At 41.3% G+C, this 15226-nt stretch overlaps 1 protein-coding gene across 4 annotated transcripts in view; it reads right to left on the bottom strand.

Moving 5' to 3' along the window:
* birc6 (baculoviral IAP repeat containing 6) overlaps positions 1 to 15226 on the bottom strand; it is a 90975-nt gene that overhangs the window by 61334 nt on the left and 14415 nt on the right. For all 4 annotated transcript variants that reach the window (XM_088304304.1, XM_088304305.1, XM_088304306.1 and 1 more), the window contains exons 10-28: positions 13500 to 15137; positions 12750 to 12899; positions 12450 to 12675; positions 12205 to 12365; positions 11114 to 11245; positions 10159 to 10290; positions 8838 to 9004; positions 8522 to 8655; positions 5792 to 5953; positions 5510 to 5641; positions 5322 to 5419; positions 5087 to 5234; positions 4649 to 4782; positions 3999 to 4145; positions 3727 to 3914; positions 1927 to 2238; positions 1693 to 1792; positions 1217 to 1431; positions 750 to 958 (exon numbers count right to left, since the gene is read on the bottom strand). In XM_088304304.1, coding sequence (XP_088160430.1) covers positions 750 to 958; positions 1217 to 1431; positions 1693 to 1792; positions 1927 to 2238; positions 3727 to 3914; positions 3999 to 4145; positions 4649 to 4782; positions 5087 to 5234; positions 5322 to 5419; positions 5510 to 5641; positions 5792 to 5953; positions 8522 to 8655; positions 8838 to 9004; positions 10159 to 10290; positions 11114 to 11245; positions 12205 to 12365; positions 12450 to 12675; positions 12750 to 12899; positions 13500 to 15137 — 4585 coding nt within the window. The remainder of the gene's footprint in view (positions 1 to 749; positions 959 to 1216; positions 1432 to 1692; positions 1793 to 1926; positions 2239 to 3726; positions 3915 to 3998; positions 4146 to 4648; positions 4783 to 5086; positions 5235 to 5321; positions 5420 to 5509; positions 5642 to 5791; positions 5954 to 8521; positions 8656 to 8837; positions 9005 to 10158; positions 10291 to 11113; positions 11246 to 12204; positions 12366 to 12449; positions 12676 to 12749; positions 12900 to 13499; positions 15138 to 15226) is intronic.

Raw genomic sequence — 15226 nt, 5'->3', positions numbered from 1 at the left:
AAGGTTGCTCGATGTAGAACTGAGCAGAGAGCCTCATGTTTAATGAGCTTCGATCCTCAACCAATAGTGCTTATAACTTATACGTGCTTCATGATGGTTTATGCAACAGATTAATTTCCTGGATTTTTGTATCACTGTTTGTTGTTCTATTATTTTCTCTTTAGACAATTGTTAATTTACCTACTAATTTGCTGTTTATGGCAGGTTGGTCTCTGCTTTAACGCAACTTTTTTCTCTTTGTTCTCTCTTGCACAGTGTTGCATGTTTAGGCTATTGCTCATCCACCTTTCGTGATAATGACGCTTATTTGAAGTGCATCTTATTTGCCATCACAGAGACAAGGATTAGTAATTTAGATAACAGCATCTGCACAGTGGGAGACGGTTTGATGTAGCTAGTGAGCTCAGTTCGTAGCTTGTCAGTGCAGTGCGGATTAGTGTCACAAGTAGTATGCTGCTTGCGACTGGTGATCTTGGTGGGAGAGGAAGACAGCGTTTATTTGAGACATTATAGTTCATACACAAGATTCAGGGTCAGTCAAGGACGCTGCAAAAAAAAAAAAAATGAGGCTTTGGCTTTCACGTGATCGTACAGTCAGCAACTGCAATTTTAATTAAAAGAAATGAAAAAAAAAAAAACTAAATCAGCTAAATCAGCAATAGCTTGCGGTATTTAATCAAATCAATCGATTATAGTTGAGCATACCCATCAAAAAACACATGCTAGAATTTATGTACTTCATGTCTCACCTGCACTGGATATCTTCCTGTAATGCCATCATCATGGTCAAGTGCTGATCCACATCAGGCTGACTGGCAGGTTCACTTTCACCCCGCAGAGGATCGTGCATCAGTTTAAGCTCACTCTCCCATGGTAGAATATAAGTATGACCGTAGTAAAAGCCCAATGGAATCTTTGCACGAGCATTGGTACTGCCATAGCGGCCGATCACAGTGATCTGAAAGTTGTGGAAAGGGGGGAAAAAATTAAGAGATGTGACACTGTACATCCCATGACAGTTTTGCAGAACAAGGACCACCAAATCCAAAATCCAACAGTAATCAATTGCAGTGACAAATTATTCTAAACAAGCAAGGTTCTGCCCCAATTTAATGCTGAAAATGCAATTCTACAAATTATTTCAACAAGTACATTTTCAGTCACATAAAAACAATTTGTGAATGTTCCAATTAATCAAAAAGAAGCTGAAACAAACCTTCATAAACCTGCAAACGGGTGGAGGCAGCAAGTCATGTAGAATGAGAGAATGAGTACTGATGTCAGTGGCCACCACCAGCCTGCGGCCATCCACCTCCTCGCCGAGCGTCCAAATGTCTATGGACAGAGAGGCCAGGTCGCTACAAGTCGGGATGAGCGCATCAGTCAGCAGGACGGGTTGACCAAAGTCGAGTGTTACGAAGCGCCGAGCTCCTGGAGAAGAGAAGATAGAATTGTTTAGACTGGGGATAATTATGCAAATTTTTAATACATAGAGGCATGTGCTGACTGCAACTTCCTGCACTAATATACAACTGACTGATGGGAAGAGCAACACTGCTCAGTGCACGGTCTCTAACTAGGAGGTCATCAAGAAAGAATGTGTTGCTCCAATATAAAGAATGCATAAATGCTGTCTGACACAATGAACTGACATAAAAATAAGTGTGACCACGTGACACAGGTGTGGCATACCAGAGTGCATGCGTTCTATGATGATAGACTGGTGCGGAGGAGGCTGCAAAAAGTGAGATGCCTGAGAAATAGCTAAAGCCAAACCACTGCCCATGGGGCTCTGCGGGGAGAGAAAATAAAAATCACAATTCAAATAAACGCTTGCTTCACATTAAATATGAAAATATATTGAAGCTTCCATTGTAAAACAAGTTCAAATTTTGTCTTCAGAGACATAATAGCAGCATCACTAACCGGCTTGGCTTTTTGGGAGTTTTTGTGTGGTGCCAGGTTAACTGGCCCAGGGTCCATCATGGAGCCTGGGAAGAGGTGAGCCAGCTCAGCGCTGAAAGCTGCAGACACAGCCTCATTCGGAGGTGTGAGTGGAGGTGTCATGAAAAGGGGTGTGGTCTTAGGTGTTGGGGGGATGACATCGGAGGGATGAATGAAGAAACCCGGAGCGCAGGAGGAGTTGGAAGGCACTGAATTGTGGATGGGCCCCACACCAGAGGCGGCCGCGGCAGCTGCAGATGTGGTCTGATGCAGTTTGGCTTCAAGCTTGGCCTTCTGCTTGTAGCAGACACAAAGAAATGTACTTAGGGATTAACATTAATAGTGGCCCTGTAGACCGGGGCCACACATGACTGTGTAGGGCCACCCGGAGGTCACTCACGCAGGCCCCACGGGGGCAGTAAAAACTACGATGAAATCAACATGTCCTTGCTTCTTTTTAATATTTAATACTTTGAGTTTTATGCACTTAAACTAGGTAAAGAATTTGAAAATTCAACATGAAAAAATTGGCATGCTGACTTCAAAATTGCAGTCAAGCAGTTCCACCAGCCCCGATACAGACCCGCCGTTTCATTTTCAGATTTCAATAAAAGGTTGGTGATCGCTGTAATACAGTGTAAAGACACTAAATTACACTAAATATGAAATAACAATTTCTATTATATCATGAATATACAAGGCCTAACAGGGCCACCACGCGAATAGGCTTAATGTCGGAACCCATTACTAAAGTAGACAAACGTAAACCATATCAACAGCTCAACCAGTTAAGGAGTTATAAGAATAAATGGGCTATGTTGATGGTATCATTTTTTAATTAAATTAGTGTGAATATAATGTCTTTACTGAAACTGCTATAGGAATGGCACATTATTTTCAAAAGAATATCAACCTAATTAATTTTGTCCTCAACTGTCGTGTGGGGACATTATGACTCAACACAATGGAGCAAGAATGTAAACTGCTAGTTGACGAACACATTTAAAAAATGGAGGCGCCTAAAAATAGTGAATCTGTTATAGAGTTGTACCCCTGACTGATAGAACCTTGTATTAGTGTAGGTGAAATAAAGAGAGTTGCATAATATGTACTATTATATTAGATTCTGAAGTTGTACAATGAATATCAGCCAGTAAAATTATTTAAAAAACAAATACTTCCTGTACAACATGACTTTGAATAAAAATTACATTCCCACATATCTGTCAGTTTGTGATTTTTGTGAAACAAATTAATACAGAAAGTTCTGTCCATAAAAGTAATGAACAGAATCGGTGTCAAAGGGACTTGGCGGAGTACAACCCTCACTGGAAACAATTCCGACTTACTGCCGACAATGCAGACCAAACTGCATGGGAAGTTCAAATAAATAAATAAATAAATACAAACAGTTGAACAAGTACTTTTGCTTCTCAAAACTATATGTGCATATGCGGCAAGTAATATGATGAGGTCATATACATTTAAATTGTTGCATACCTTCTAAAGACAGCCATTAATACAGGATGGCCCGTGAAAAAATGTTTGACATTCCTGCTTTTCAACAATAAATATATTATTATTATAATTAATAATACCACACATTAAAATGTCCCTCAGGCCTATATAATAGCGCAGTGTACTGCATTTGAATATAACCTATGTTTAAGTAGGTTTTGTAATGATTGTTTGGTCGTTATTATATTTTCTACATCACTGAAAATGAGGTGAATAACTTAAATAACTCATCACGATTAAAATACAGAGTGTTTTTTTTTTCACCTGCTGCTGCAGTTTGAGCAACTGTTGTTGCTTCTCCTGTAGGACCTGCAACTGTTGTTCAGCTGACACCATGGCATGAGACAAAGACTGCAGGGCCACTTGTGCTGCAGAACTAAGAGCTGTAGAAGCTTCGCCAAACGGTCCTGTTGAAAGGCCGCCAACTGCAGGGGTAACGCCAAATGTACTCACTGAGGATAAAACAACAGAAGCAGTTCATTTGGTTAGTTGAACTGAGGCATGGCATAGAAAATGAAGATCTGTGATATACTCACTAGTGAACATGCTGGCGTCATCACGCTCCACTCGAGTACCATCACTCGTGGCGATGCAAGAGAAGTGCAAAGGCTCCACCTCTAGGAGCCCTGTTAATGCAGTGAAGCTTCCCTCCGCTGCAGCACAGCTACTTACTTTCCCATTCCCTGCAGGAAAAAAAAACAACATTATCCAGAGAAGCCTGCAGTTTATTTTAGTAATAAAAAGAAATCTTTCCACTGCTTCATAAGTCCACATGAGCAAGGAAACTTATAAGACCACATTTTTACTTAGTCCTGAGGGGATCTACTATAGATTTGTCAACACGCAAAAAAACAAATAAATAAAAAGTGTGCCAATATCATATCCGTCAGCTCTTGAGCAGATTTTGTAAATGTGTAAAACAAACCAGCTCACTTAATGTACAGTCTCTTTAAAATCAGTGCTTCATCTAACCGAGGAGACAGCCCAAAAGCATATAATTTCTTTAACCGCCTGAGCACATTGTCAAATTGTGTCAATCACTGTATGAAACGAGTAAGCGTTTTATGCAGTAAAAAAATACTAAATATTGTTATAAACCAATTGGTATCAAGAACATCTGAGGTGCCTGGATATCATTTCAGTCATCAGAATTATCGGTGTGCACAAGAAAGTGCAATCCTCTTACCTGAGAGAATGTCAGACAGGTCAATCTCATCTGATTGCACCCCAATGTTGCTATTGAAGGCATTCTTACAGGAGGAACCACTGACCTCCAGGTCAAAGAGCACTGGATCAAAAGGAGAGCTGTATAGTCCATACCTGTAACGAAACCAACCAGAGATACTGCAGTAAAAGATGGCTATCTCAGAAAAAAAAATAGTCTCTTGTCCAACAAAGTGGAAAAAAAGAGTCTTGAGTAATTTGCCTGTTACTGGATGTTTTGAGAGAAAAAAACAGGGTGGATATCAGGCTGTAAAAACCTTCATGTATGTGATGCATTCCCCGCATTTTCTATCAAATAAACTTAAAAAGTAATACAAATGCGAGACTGAACTGGCAGTGAAATAACCTTGAATTTTGGTTGCCATAATTGTGTTATCGAGACCGTATTTCTGGAAAATACCTGGTCTGCAGCAACGCCTCAGTTGGGGTGAGTCGGTCTTGCAGCTGTCTTGAGATGGCCGTGAGTAGGGAAGCACAGGCAGTGCTACAACCTGCCAGATCCTCTTCCTTTACATAGTTCAGCAACACAAAGTACCAGAAAACCGAGCCTGGAAGAATACATTCAAAGTGGGGCACGATGAGAGCGGGGGATGGTTCAGAGTGTTGTAATAATGTGCTGCTGTTTGGCTACATACCGCCTGTTGCTGCAGCAGGCAAGTATGGCATATTGTCCAGTAGAGCCTTCAAAAGACTCGTGACAAAACCTTGTTGACTGGGATCACCTTTTCCATTGCTTCAGCAAAAGGAGAAAAATATTATGGTGACATTAACCCAAACGAAAAGGAAAACAGTCTCTCAATAAGGAAATGGTCAATTCTCTCACCTGATGCAAAGTGCAAGAAAACGTGCGCACTTGTGAGCTATGCTCCGACCGGCCTCAAAGAAACAAACTGCAACAATATCCATAAGCCTCAATCTGGTTTTGGCCAGCAGCCCCTCCTTTCCTTCTCGTAAGCTAAAAAGAAGTCATGACGATAAACAGGAGTAGCATGTTTTAATTTATACAGTGCAGTAAGTGTCCTATACGCTCTAAAAGCAGGCAGAGAAATGGTGTATTTCAAAAGTGTACGTCTACCACGGATTTCACATGACTGCTTAATTATACCTGCACGGTCCGTTGGAAAAAACACCAGCCAGCCAGCACAAGATGTCCAAGATGAGGCCTTGGGCATGTTCTGTGGAAAGGCCACCCTCTGTCCGTTGGCACAGTGCATCCAGCAGCTTCTCATGGAAGTCTGGAAACTGCAGCATTGCACAACGCTGAACCCTTGAACACAAGAGGGAGGGACATTTCAATTTAACTAGATAAATAGATCAATGTTCTGTGAGTATGAAACTGAACTAAGGATGCAAGGGTGAAAGTAAGTTAAAATATGCAACATGTACTGCACTCAACTCACAAAAAGTAAGGGACATTTAGCTTTCGGTTGAAATCACTTTTACAGGCGAATTTAATTCAACCTAAAAACATTCATAACACAAATGTCCAACTATTCCATATGGCATTATTTTCTGCACAACTTGCTGTTTTCTAACAAGGAGCTGAACGGCAAAATTTCCCAAAGGATGTTTGATCTATGAACGGACCAATACATTTTCTGGTTCAATTAGAATGAGTTAGATAGTAGTTAGTTAGTTAGACACTCATCTCACATCATGAGAGCAAGATGACACCTAACTCTTGATCAACAATATGTTGAAAATTGCAAGGCTTCATATGGGATGTTCTCAGAGGAAGCGAGAGTCACAGCGTTTCATCAGCAGGTTACAAAAGAGAGAAACAGTCACAGAAGGCTCGTTACATGCCAAATATTTAACCAAGCTTATTTTGATTTTAAACAAACTTGGTGTACTTGTCTGGAATTTTAAGTTAATCGAGCAGAGGTTTAAGAGCAGTCTGACAAATGTTGACATTTTTTGGCAAAAAAAGGCATGATCCAATATATATATCGCAGAAACTACTGGGTCTATCTACATAAAACAGGTATTGTTAGAAACAACATTCAACAAGGATTTCAAATCTGCAACCATTTAGAAGATTGGTGCATGATCAAGTAACTTGACCTTTTCACCTAGACTTTAAGCTAGAATTGGACTGTGGATCACGTGTCCTTAATTTTTTTCGTTAAATGTAATCTCTCACATGTTCTCTGAAACATTAAACTGAGAGATTTAATTTATTCTGAAGCAGCAGGAAATTGCCCCAAAAATATTGAAACATTTAACAGTTGGACATGTGCATTTAAAAGTTTAGGGTAAAATTAAATTCAAGTGAGGGTTTTAGTGCATTTCAGAATTTCCACCTGAAAGAGTATAGAATTGCTTTAATTATTTAAGTCATGAAAAAAAACACAGACAAGGATCCAAAAATACATTGCCCATGAAAACAGTAAACAGGCTGGATGCCCTGATCATGTGATTGTAGGCTGGATGCCCTGATCATGTGATTGTAAATAGGGCACAGAAAAGATGGAACTCTGCTAAACACAACTTCGGTAATTTAATACGGCAACTGAAAAACTGATGGTCCCCACAAAATAAATAAATTAAATAAATTATTTTTTTCCCTTTGTATGAGCCATGGCTCCACTAGCCATATAAAATGCATCATGTTGGGATAGATTTGTTAAAAAACAAAACAATTGTGAGAGTATGTAAATAGTTTGTGTATTTTTAATCATGTTTTTTATACACTATTTGTCTCAATGATAATTACACACACACTCACAGACACGCACATCATTGCTTCAGCACACATGCGCACACCCACACGCTTGTTTTAAGTTTCACTTTCCATAGGTTTCGTTTTTCTCTGAGTAAAGTCCAGAGGGATGGGCAAAGAAGTCAGTGAGAGTGCGGGAGAGTGAACTGGCAAGACGTCTACTTCACTTCCTGGCTTCTCCTCCCATCGCGATGGAGAAAAGACAAAACCTTCCCTGGTTATTCCTCTGGTTCTCTGCATTTAATTCAGTCTAATGAAGGCGTCAGGACCTTTTAAACTTGACAACAATTAAGACAATTTAAATCCTCAATACATTGATAGTCAAGGTAATAGATTGGGACTCGGTGTTGGCAGAAATCAGGTGACTTGGTAGTATGTTGCCCCCCCCAAAAAAAGTGTGATTGGGATATCCCTAGTAAATAGCTTATAACTAAAATCACACAGACCCATTGGACAGTGCCTGTAAGTACACGTCATCAATACTGATGATGATGATGATGATGATGAACAAGAATTACTGTAGCAGTGTAAAATTGACTGCACAGCAAAATGCAGGAATAACATCGATGCCAACGCTCCGTGGGGATGGCCTGTGTTGGTGGGAAAGTGCGCTGCGTCGTAGCCCGCTGGCTCTGCAATCATTAACGCTTCTGTGCTTACTGACCCGAAAACAGTGGATCAATGAGTTTACAACAGTAAGCTGTAACTAGGTATAGCGATGTTCCGCTAAACTGTCGCAATGTACTGGTTTCTATGCCGTGTTTAGTTCTAGTTTGGCAAAACAATGAGCCAAAGCAGGTGCGGCACACATAGGCACTGCCATCTATCTATCCAACCATCCACCCACAAATTTTGCCACAGAAGTTTGGTTGGGTCAAAAAATGGTTTGATGTGTATTGGCATATTTACAGCAGACCATAACCATTTGACATGTTAAGTAAACAGATGCTAAAATAGCACTAAATATTAAACACTGCGCAGACAGTACATAACCATGAAAAAAAGAAATCTGAAGTAATAGACACATTAGAGAAAACTTTAGGAATTTGTGAATGCCAGACCAAGAATATTTGGCGGTCCACTATTATTTCAACCTGCTGTTGTTGCCTTTACCTCTCTTTGGGAATAGATGTCTTTTTGAACCTTCTACTTGTAACAGATACTTCCTGCAGCAGGTCGCAGCCTTTCATGTTTTCTACTTTCTTGGAAGATGCTTGACAATCTGGTTTAACTCCCGACCCCTTGTCCTGCATAAAATAACACATGGTTTTATTTGAAGGCTTGCATGAATAATTTTATAACTCTTGCTCATCAGTCTTCAAAAAATGGCATTTGTGCAATGACCATACACTCTGGCTTGTATTAAAAGATCTAACCTAAATGGTATACCACTATAGAAAACAACTTGAGAATGTGTTCAAGTCATTACCTTGGAGGCCTGAGCCCTCTGAAGCAGAGTGGACAACGAGTGCGATTTAGAGCACTGCGGTTTGGCACTAGGCATTCTTACAACAGGTCGGGGGCTGTCCTCCATGTTTTTGTCACTCACCGCCTTGATATGAACCAGGAAGGAGCGGTACTTTCCACCAGCCATGCCTGCGGACAAGTTATAAACTGGACTGAAGAACATTGACACACTCAACTTCATGTATTGGCTTCATCAACCCTTATTGGGTTCAGGCTAGGGCAGGGCGATATGACCTCAAATCAATATCACGATAAATTGAGCAATTTTACCTCAATGACGATAAATGTGCGATAAATTCCCCAGCGTGGACTAAAATCAAAATAAATGCAGGAAATGCATATTAACTGTTTTTTTTTTTAATTGATCAACTGCTACACATTACTTTCAGTGAAAAGTACAAAAATCATTTGTAGAAACATTCCGAATAGCTTGCTTTGCATGACTAGAACAATGTCACAAAAAACAGGAGAAAAGGGTTACCTCTAACAAAACCTTTTTCTGCAAATGGCTTGTGCCAAGGTGCTGTAATGTCATGTGCAAGGGCCTAGATTTGGGTAAAGGTCTCTTGTAAACAATATAATGTGCAAAGGCGCTAGTGCGGCCTGTAAACAAAATGCTAAATAAAATGAAAAAAATGTCGATGCAAGCCAAATAAACAAGTGTGCATCATCAGTAAAATGTGCCGTCTCGAGTACTCTGGTGCGCAGTCGCCACTTGTCGTCATCTATGTAATGCACACTGAGGCTCAAACACGGATCCACGGTGCAACTCGACCACTAATCGGATGTGGATGCAAAATGCTTGACATGTCTAAGCTCCCGTCCCAATGTTGTCCATATTGGGAAGTACGGTTTGCGACAAATATTTGCGTACCTCTTGCCAGCCACTTTCACGACAGCATGGTTGTGGTGGTGAAAAAGAAAAGGTTGGACGTCTTCTTTTGGGTGCTTATGATGCACTTTGTAGTTTGTGCTCTTTTGCGCTAACATCGTCTTTATGGTACCTAAAATATTTCCAAACTTCATCTTCAGCTGTGTCAGCCGCTTCTTGATTTGAATCGTCACCACGACCGCATCGTCAGTTTTCTTTCTTTTTTAGATGGTTGGAGTCATGTGACTACACGCGGTGTAGCCCTCTTTAAGGGGCATGAACATTGCCGCAGACAGAAAATACCTACAAAATGATGTTGGTTATTGTAATAAATTTCTGTAACGATAAGTCTTCGGTTGATCGCCCAGTCCTAGTTCTGGCTATGTTTTAAGCAAGATTTGCTCTTACATACCTTTGACCAACTTCGGGCTGGTGAGGCTGAGCATGCCAGCGTGACCCGAGAGATCCAGCCCGCTGGCAAGCCACACTGGTCCACACAAGATATCCTCTTTGTGCGCTTCTAAAAATGGACACAACATGGAGCCTACAACAAATACATGACACAATATTTTACACATCGTGGAAAGAATCAGCCCTTAAATGAAAGTGTAGTGCTGCAGTTCAAGTTCAGTTCCAGTATCAAGTGTGATTGCAGTTATATTTTTCCTATTTAGAAGGAGTAAGGGAAAGGAAAACGTCACCATTGCTAAACTTTAAAGTCACTGTAAAATAGGGATGTGATTTGATATGATTTTTATGAATTCTTTATCAAGACTTTTGTGGGGGTGGGGCAAAATAAGTCAATTTGCATCACTTAATTGATTATTGATAATAAGATAACATTTTACTGCTTTATAGCAATATAAATTTGCTTGTTTCGTCTGCAAACATGTATAATGCATTTAAAAACAAATCTCAAAATGTCGTGTGGAACTGCATTCATTTTTGCACCATTTTACCACTAGTATTGATAGTTGGGATAAACAGATTATCGGCGCCGATATTCAACAAAAGGCCAACTATTGGCATCTGACTTTTTGAAAAATCTGATGAGATCATATATCAATTTAGAAGTCTTACTTGTGTTAACTATTAATTCCAATTTTCTGTTAAATTCTCATGAAATGATGCTGACCAACTCCTTGCACCTTTTGTTTGTGTTAGAAATTAAAACTAAGAAACTATTGATTTACTTAAGTTTTCATTTAACCTTTTAAACTATAAACTATGCTGATGTCCCTGGGAGCTGAACTTTTTGTAAGAATTTAAAACAAGTTTTTGGGCTACAGTCGTGTAGTCTGGGTTTGGAATAATGAATATAAGGGATAAAGAAAATGAGCAAAGGTACGGTTGACTTAAATTGTTACCTGATGTGTCCTCTATGTCCATAAGTTGAATATCCTCAGTGAAGTCGTGCATCGAAGGCCGACCATTCTTCTCCCCATTGGTATGGACGACATTGGAGAGGGGGAATGTGATTTGTCGATCAACGGCGGTCTCTAGCAAAGAAATGCATTGTTATGTTATCAACAGCACAAGGGCACAAGAGTGCATGTGAGGAGATGAACATTAGTTGGGCGCAGAAAAAACTCAAGTGAGGCACAAGATGCAAAACGGTGGTCAAAAGTGATATCATTTAAGTGCGTGTTGACCACTGATGTTTAATGATTTTAGTTACTATTCGTGTTTGTACTGTGGACAAGGATATGACTAATTGAGCGTAACGTAGTACACACTGCACACCCCAGCAGCAGATCTGAGAGAAAATTTTGAGTTTTCTTTTCTGAATTTATACTATCTATAAGATGCTATACACTAAGTCCTAGGGATGCACCGAAAGTCCACTCACTGCTACATGAACAATAGAATGCCAATCCCTGTGCTGTGCAGTTAAATAAACATTATAGCCTACTATTAGTTTTGTTTATTTACAGTAATATTGAGTTGAAAACACAACTGCACATTTGTATGTGCCATCAAAAAATTATATGTAATAACATTAGGTCCTCAAGTGTTGCATTTCCTCTCTCTTTTTTTTTCTTTTAGTGTTCTGCCTTGGTTGGCCCATGTGGTGCTTACCTACTATATACTCTCACAAGTATGGGGGCGTTCACTGTAAATGAGGTTTGTCAATTTGTCTAAAATTGATTTCATGTTGCAAAATGAGTAGACAAGCAACAAAAATGGGGCTCAATACTAACTTTTGCACTGGTGCACTAGAGATGGGAATGGATGAAAATCGATAATGGAATTGTAAAAATCTTGATCTTAAAACTTTTTACTTCTTGATGGGGTGCCGTGTAGTCCACATAAAAAAAAGATTTGTTTTAAAAAAATATATAGTTTGTGTGTGTGTGTGTGTGCGTGCGCGTCAGAAAAATTTGCAAGCATTTGTGAGCATAATACTTGCCATTTCGAGCCCTGAAGAAGTTTTGAAATAAAAAATTTGTGTCCTTACCGTTGACCTTTCCCAGGCCAGGAGCTTTATTCTTCAACAAAGTGATCTGGATCTGAGGAATGTTGACAATGTTGGCATTCAGGACAAACTTGAAGTCCACATGGCCAACCATGCAGGCTTTCGGCAGCACCAGTTCAAAGACATGCTCATCCCAGCTGGAACTGCATAAGCAATACACACCAACATCATTGTCTCACATGTTGATAAAGTCAATGTTGCCATACCAAGTTGCCAGTGTTACCAACCTATCACTCTGAAGCTTCCAGGTGCGCGTGTGCTGGGCTGCATCTCCATGGTGCTGTTGGTGAAGATGCTGCGGATGGCGCCGCTGCTGCTGCTCTTGCTGTACCTCAACCCAGCATGGTGGCACTGTGGCTGAGAAGCGGGGAGTCAACGTCTCAAAGCGCGTCAGCTCCACCAGCGACATTAGACTCTCTGTGGTCAGCGGTTGGTCCACCAGAAGTTCTACTCCTGTGTAATAGTTAAGCATGTGTGAGAAATCAGGCGAAATATTAAAGAATGTGAGCTTACGATGTCACTTCTACCTGAGATCCCAGGACTAGAAGGGTTGGAGGAAGGCCTGGCCCACTCCAGCAACAGTTCAGCCCCTTTAGAAATAGGGCCATCAATAAACATGTCTCCATCATCGATATCATCACAAACACCTCCAATTTGAAGGAAATGAAGCTCTCCGCCTGTAAAGGAAGAATACAATTACTGCTTTGTTTAAATAATTCCACTTGAACATTTTAAACAATATTTTTCACAGGAACTGTGTCAATACAATGAAGTTGATACAGAATCTTTTACATTAAACAATGTCATGCAGCAACAGTCATGGCATGTGATATTCTAAAATAATGAAATTATTCTTGATGTGATAAAGATACTGCACATTGAGTGCCTAATACATTGAACATAATGTACATAACCACCAGAAAATAACATTTGGCCGATTTCACTGTGCATGCATGGGCTCTCTCGGCGTGTACAAGCGGCTTCGATACAGCAGCCAATGTAGAGTCGGATTAATTTAACGCTGATTCTGTGTACATGTGAATGTGATCTTATTATAAATAGTCGTCCATATGCATTAGCCCTAAAAGTAATAATAAACAAATTCACCATGCAGTTTGTTTTAGTAGTTGCCCTAAATTAACAGCACTGGGAATCAAGCAAACTAATTCATTCATTTGTACGTCTGCGATTGTTATACAACAGTATCTAGAACCTCTGTAAACCAAGATTTACTCCAGAACCCGAATTAGTTGGGCAGATAACATTCAAGCACTTACCTTTTGTGCATGCACAAAGGCGGTCAGTCCCAGAGCAATAAGTTACAGAGACAAACGGGTCTATCTCGTCCACTGCTCCTTCTTTCTTAGGGGGTTCCACCTTGGTTAGAACCTCCAATGTGGACAAGTCCAGGATCATAATATTCCCACCCTGCGTGGTCACTACTAAGTGTCCCAAGCCTACCACTTCTTGTTTCTTGGAGTCTTTTTGACTAGCCGAGGGACTGGTAGCAGCAGCACTGCTGCTGCTTGTGGCTGTTCCACATGCAGTACGAGTCAAAGATGCAGCAGACCCTGCCAAGCCAATTCCAAACCGCGATGTGCCATTCTTTGAAGCAGACGGAGCCTCCTCTGGAGTCTCCTCACTGTCGTCCTCCCGGCTATCGAGCACATCTGGAGGAAGTAGTATAAGGGAGGTAATTGCATCACATGGCTGACATATCTGCTGCACCTTAACAGGTTCCTCATCCAAAGTTACAATACGGGTAGAGTAGTTGAGCTTGTAAAGTGCAAGATAGCCTCCGCCACTTGGGCAAGTCTGCTGGTGGTCTCCTGAAGGGAGGATGAGAGTTGCTTGAGCGGCCGTGCCCTCTTGGTGGTTACCTTCCACTCCATTGGCCACTGGCTTAGGGGTGTCACCCTTCTGCTGGCTACACAGGGCAGAGTGCAGGCGATTAAGATTGTTCAGGGCTTCCACTTGGTTCGCCGCACTCAGAGATTCTGTGTTGCATGGCTGCAGGCCGACTAAAAGGTGCACACCATCCCAGCATGGTGTAATCGAGTCCACACAAAGATTCTCCTCTTCCAACTGCTTGGGCAACCTCAAACACTGCACTAGCGTTCCAGGTCGAGGCGGGGCAGAGGAAGTAGCGGCAGCTAATGTGTTCCATTTGTCCATCGGACCATCAAACCCGGCCAGATTAGTTGCAGAGTCAGCAAACTGTTGAATGTATGTGATAGGGGGATCCTGGAGAAGAAGCTGCTCATGTGAGTCAAACTCCATCTCGATAATTTGCGGCACAGTGAAGCTCTCATCGTGGAGACCCTTGCTCATTAGGTTGTTCATCTGAGCAAACACTTGCCCTGAGGTCTTGTCATCTGTCTCTCTGATACTGTATAGCAACAGCACAGGTATAGTTCTGTGTACAGACGACACAAAGGAGGGACTTGGAGGCTGAGAACCGACCAAGTTAGAAAAGCCCTGTTCCTGGGCAGCAGTCTGGGAATTACAAGTGTCTATTTCCATGGGACCTTGGTCCTGGACAGGTCCCACTTGGAAGGGCTCAGGGCCGTGAGTTCTACAGGGATTATCAGACACCCTGCGAGTTGAAGATGGGACTGCGGGGTGAGGTCCAGCTGTAGAGTTGCTAAATGCTGTCCGGTAACTAAGCAGGCCACCGGCCAGCAAGCAGGGGAAAGGAATGTTGTGCTGCTCAGGGACTTTTTCCTTTGCTTTGGTCTGACTGTGGGTCTTGGCTTGATTTAGTGAAGGATTGGCACCCAGCTCCTCCAGGTCTTTGACTGTATCCTCCAACACACTGGCCACCACCTCCCACTGGAGTTTCTCTGGCTGTTGGAGCACACTGAGCGCCGTCACTCCGAGGCTCACATCCATGCTCTCCCACTGGGACGGTTGGCCTGTGTAAGAGAGAAGTACATTTTCAACTTTAGGCTAATTGTGTCAACATTGTGGACACCATCTGATGAAGAAATCAAATGACAAAAAC

This window comes from Idiotropiscis lumnitzeri, chromosome 9 (assembly GCF_059441095.1).
Source record: "Idiotropiscis lumnitzeri isolate Australia: NSW breed Sydney's pygmy pipehorse chromosome 9, RoL_Ilum_1.0, whole genome shotgun sequence".
In the NCBI taxonomy this organism is placed as follows: domain Eukaryota; kingdom Metazoa; phylum Chordata; class Actinopteri; order Syngnathiformes; family Syngnathidae; genus Idiotropiscis; species Idiotropiscis lumnitzeri.
Note: the sequence above shows the minus strand (reverse complement) of the source record. Positions and strands in the feature narration are given on the sequence as shown.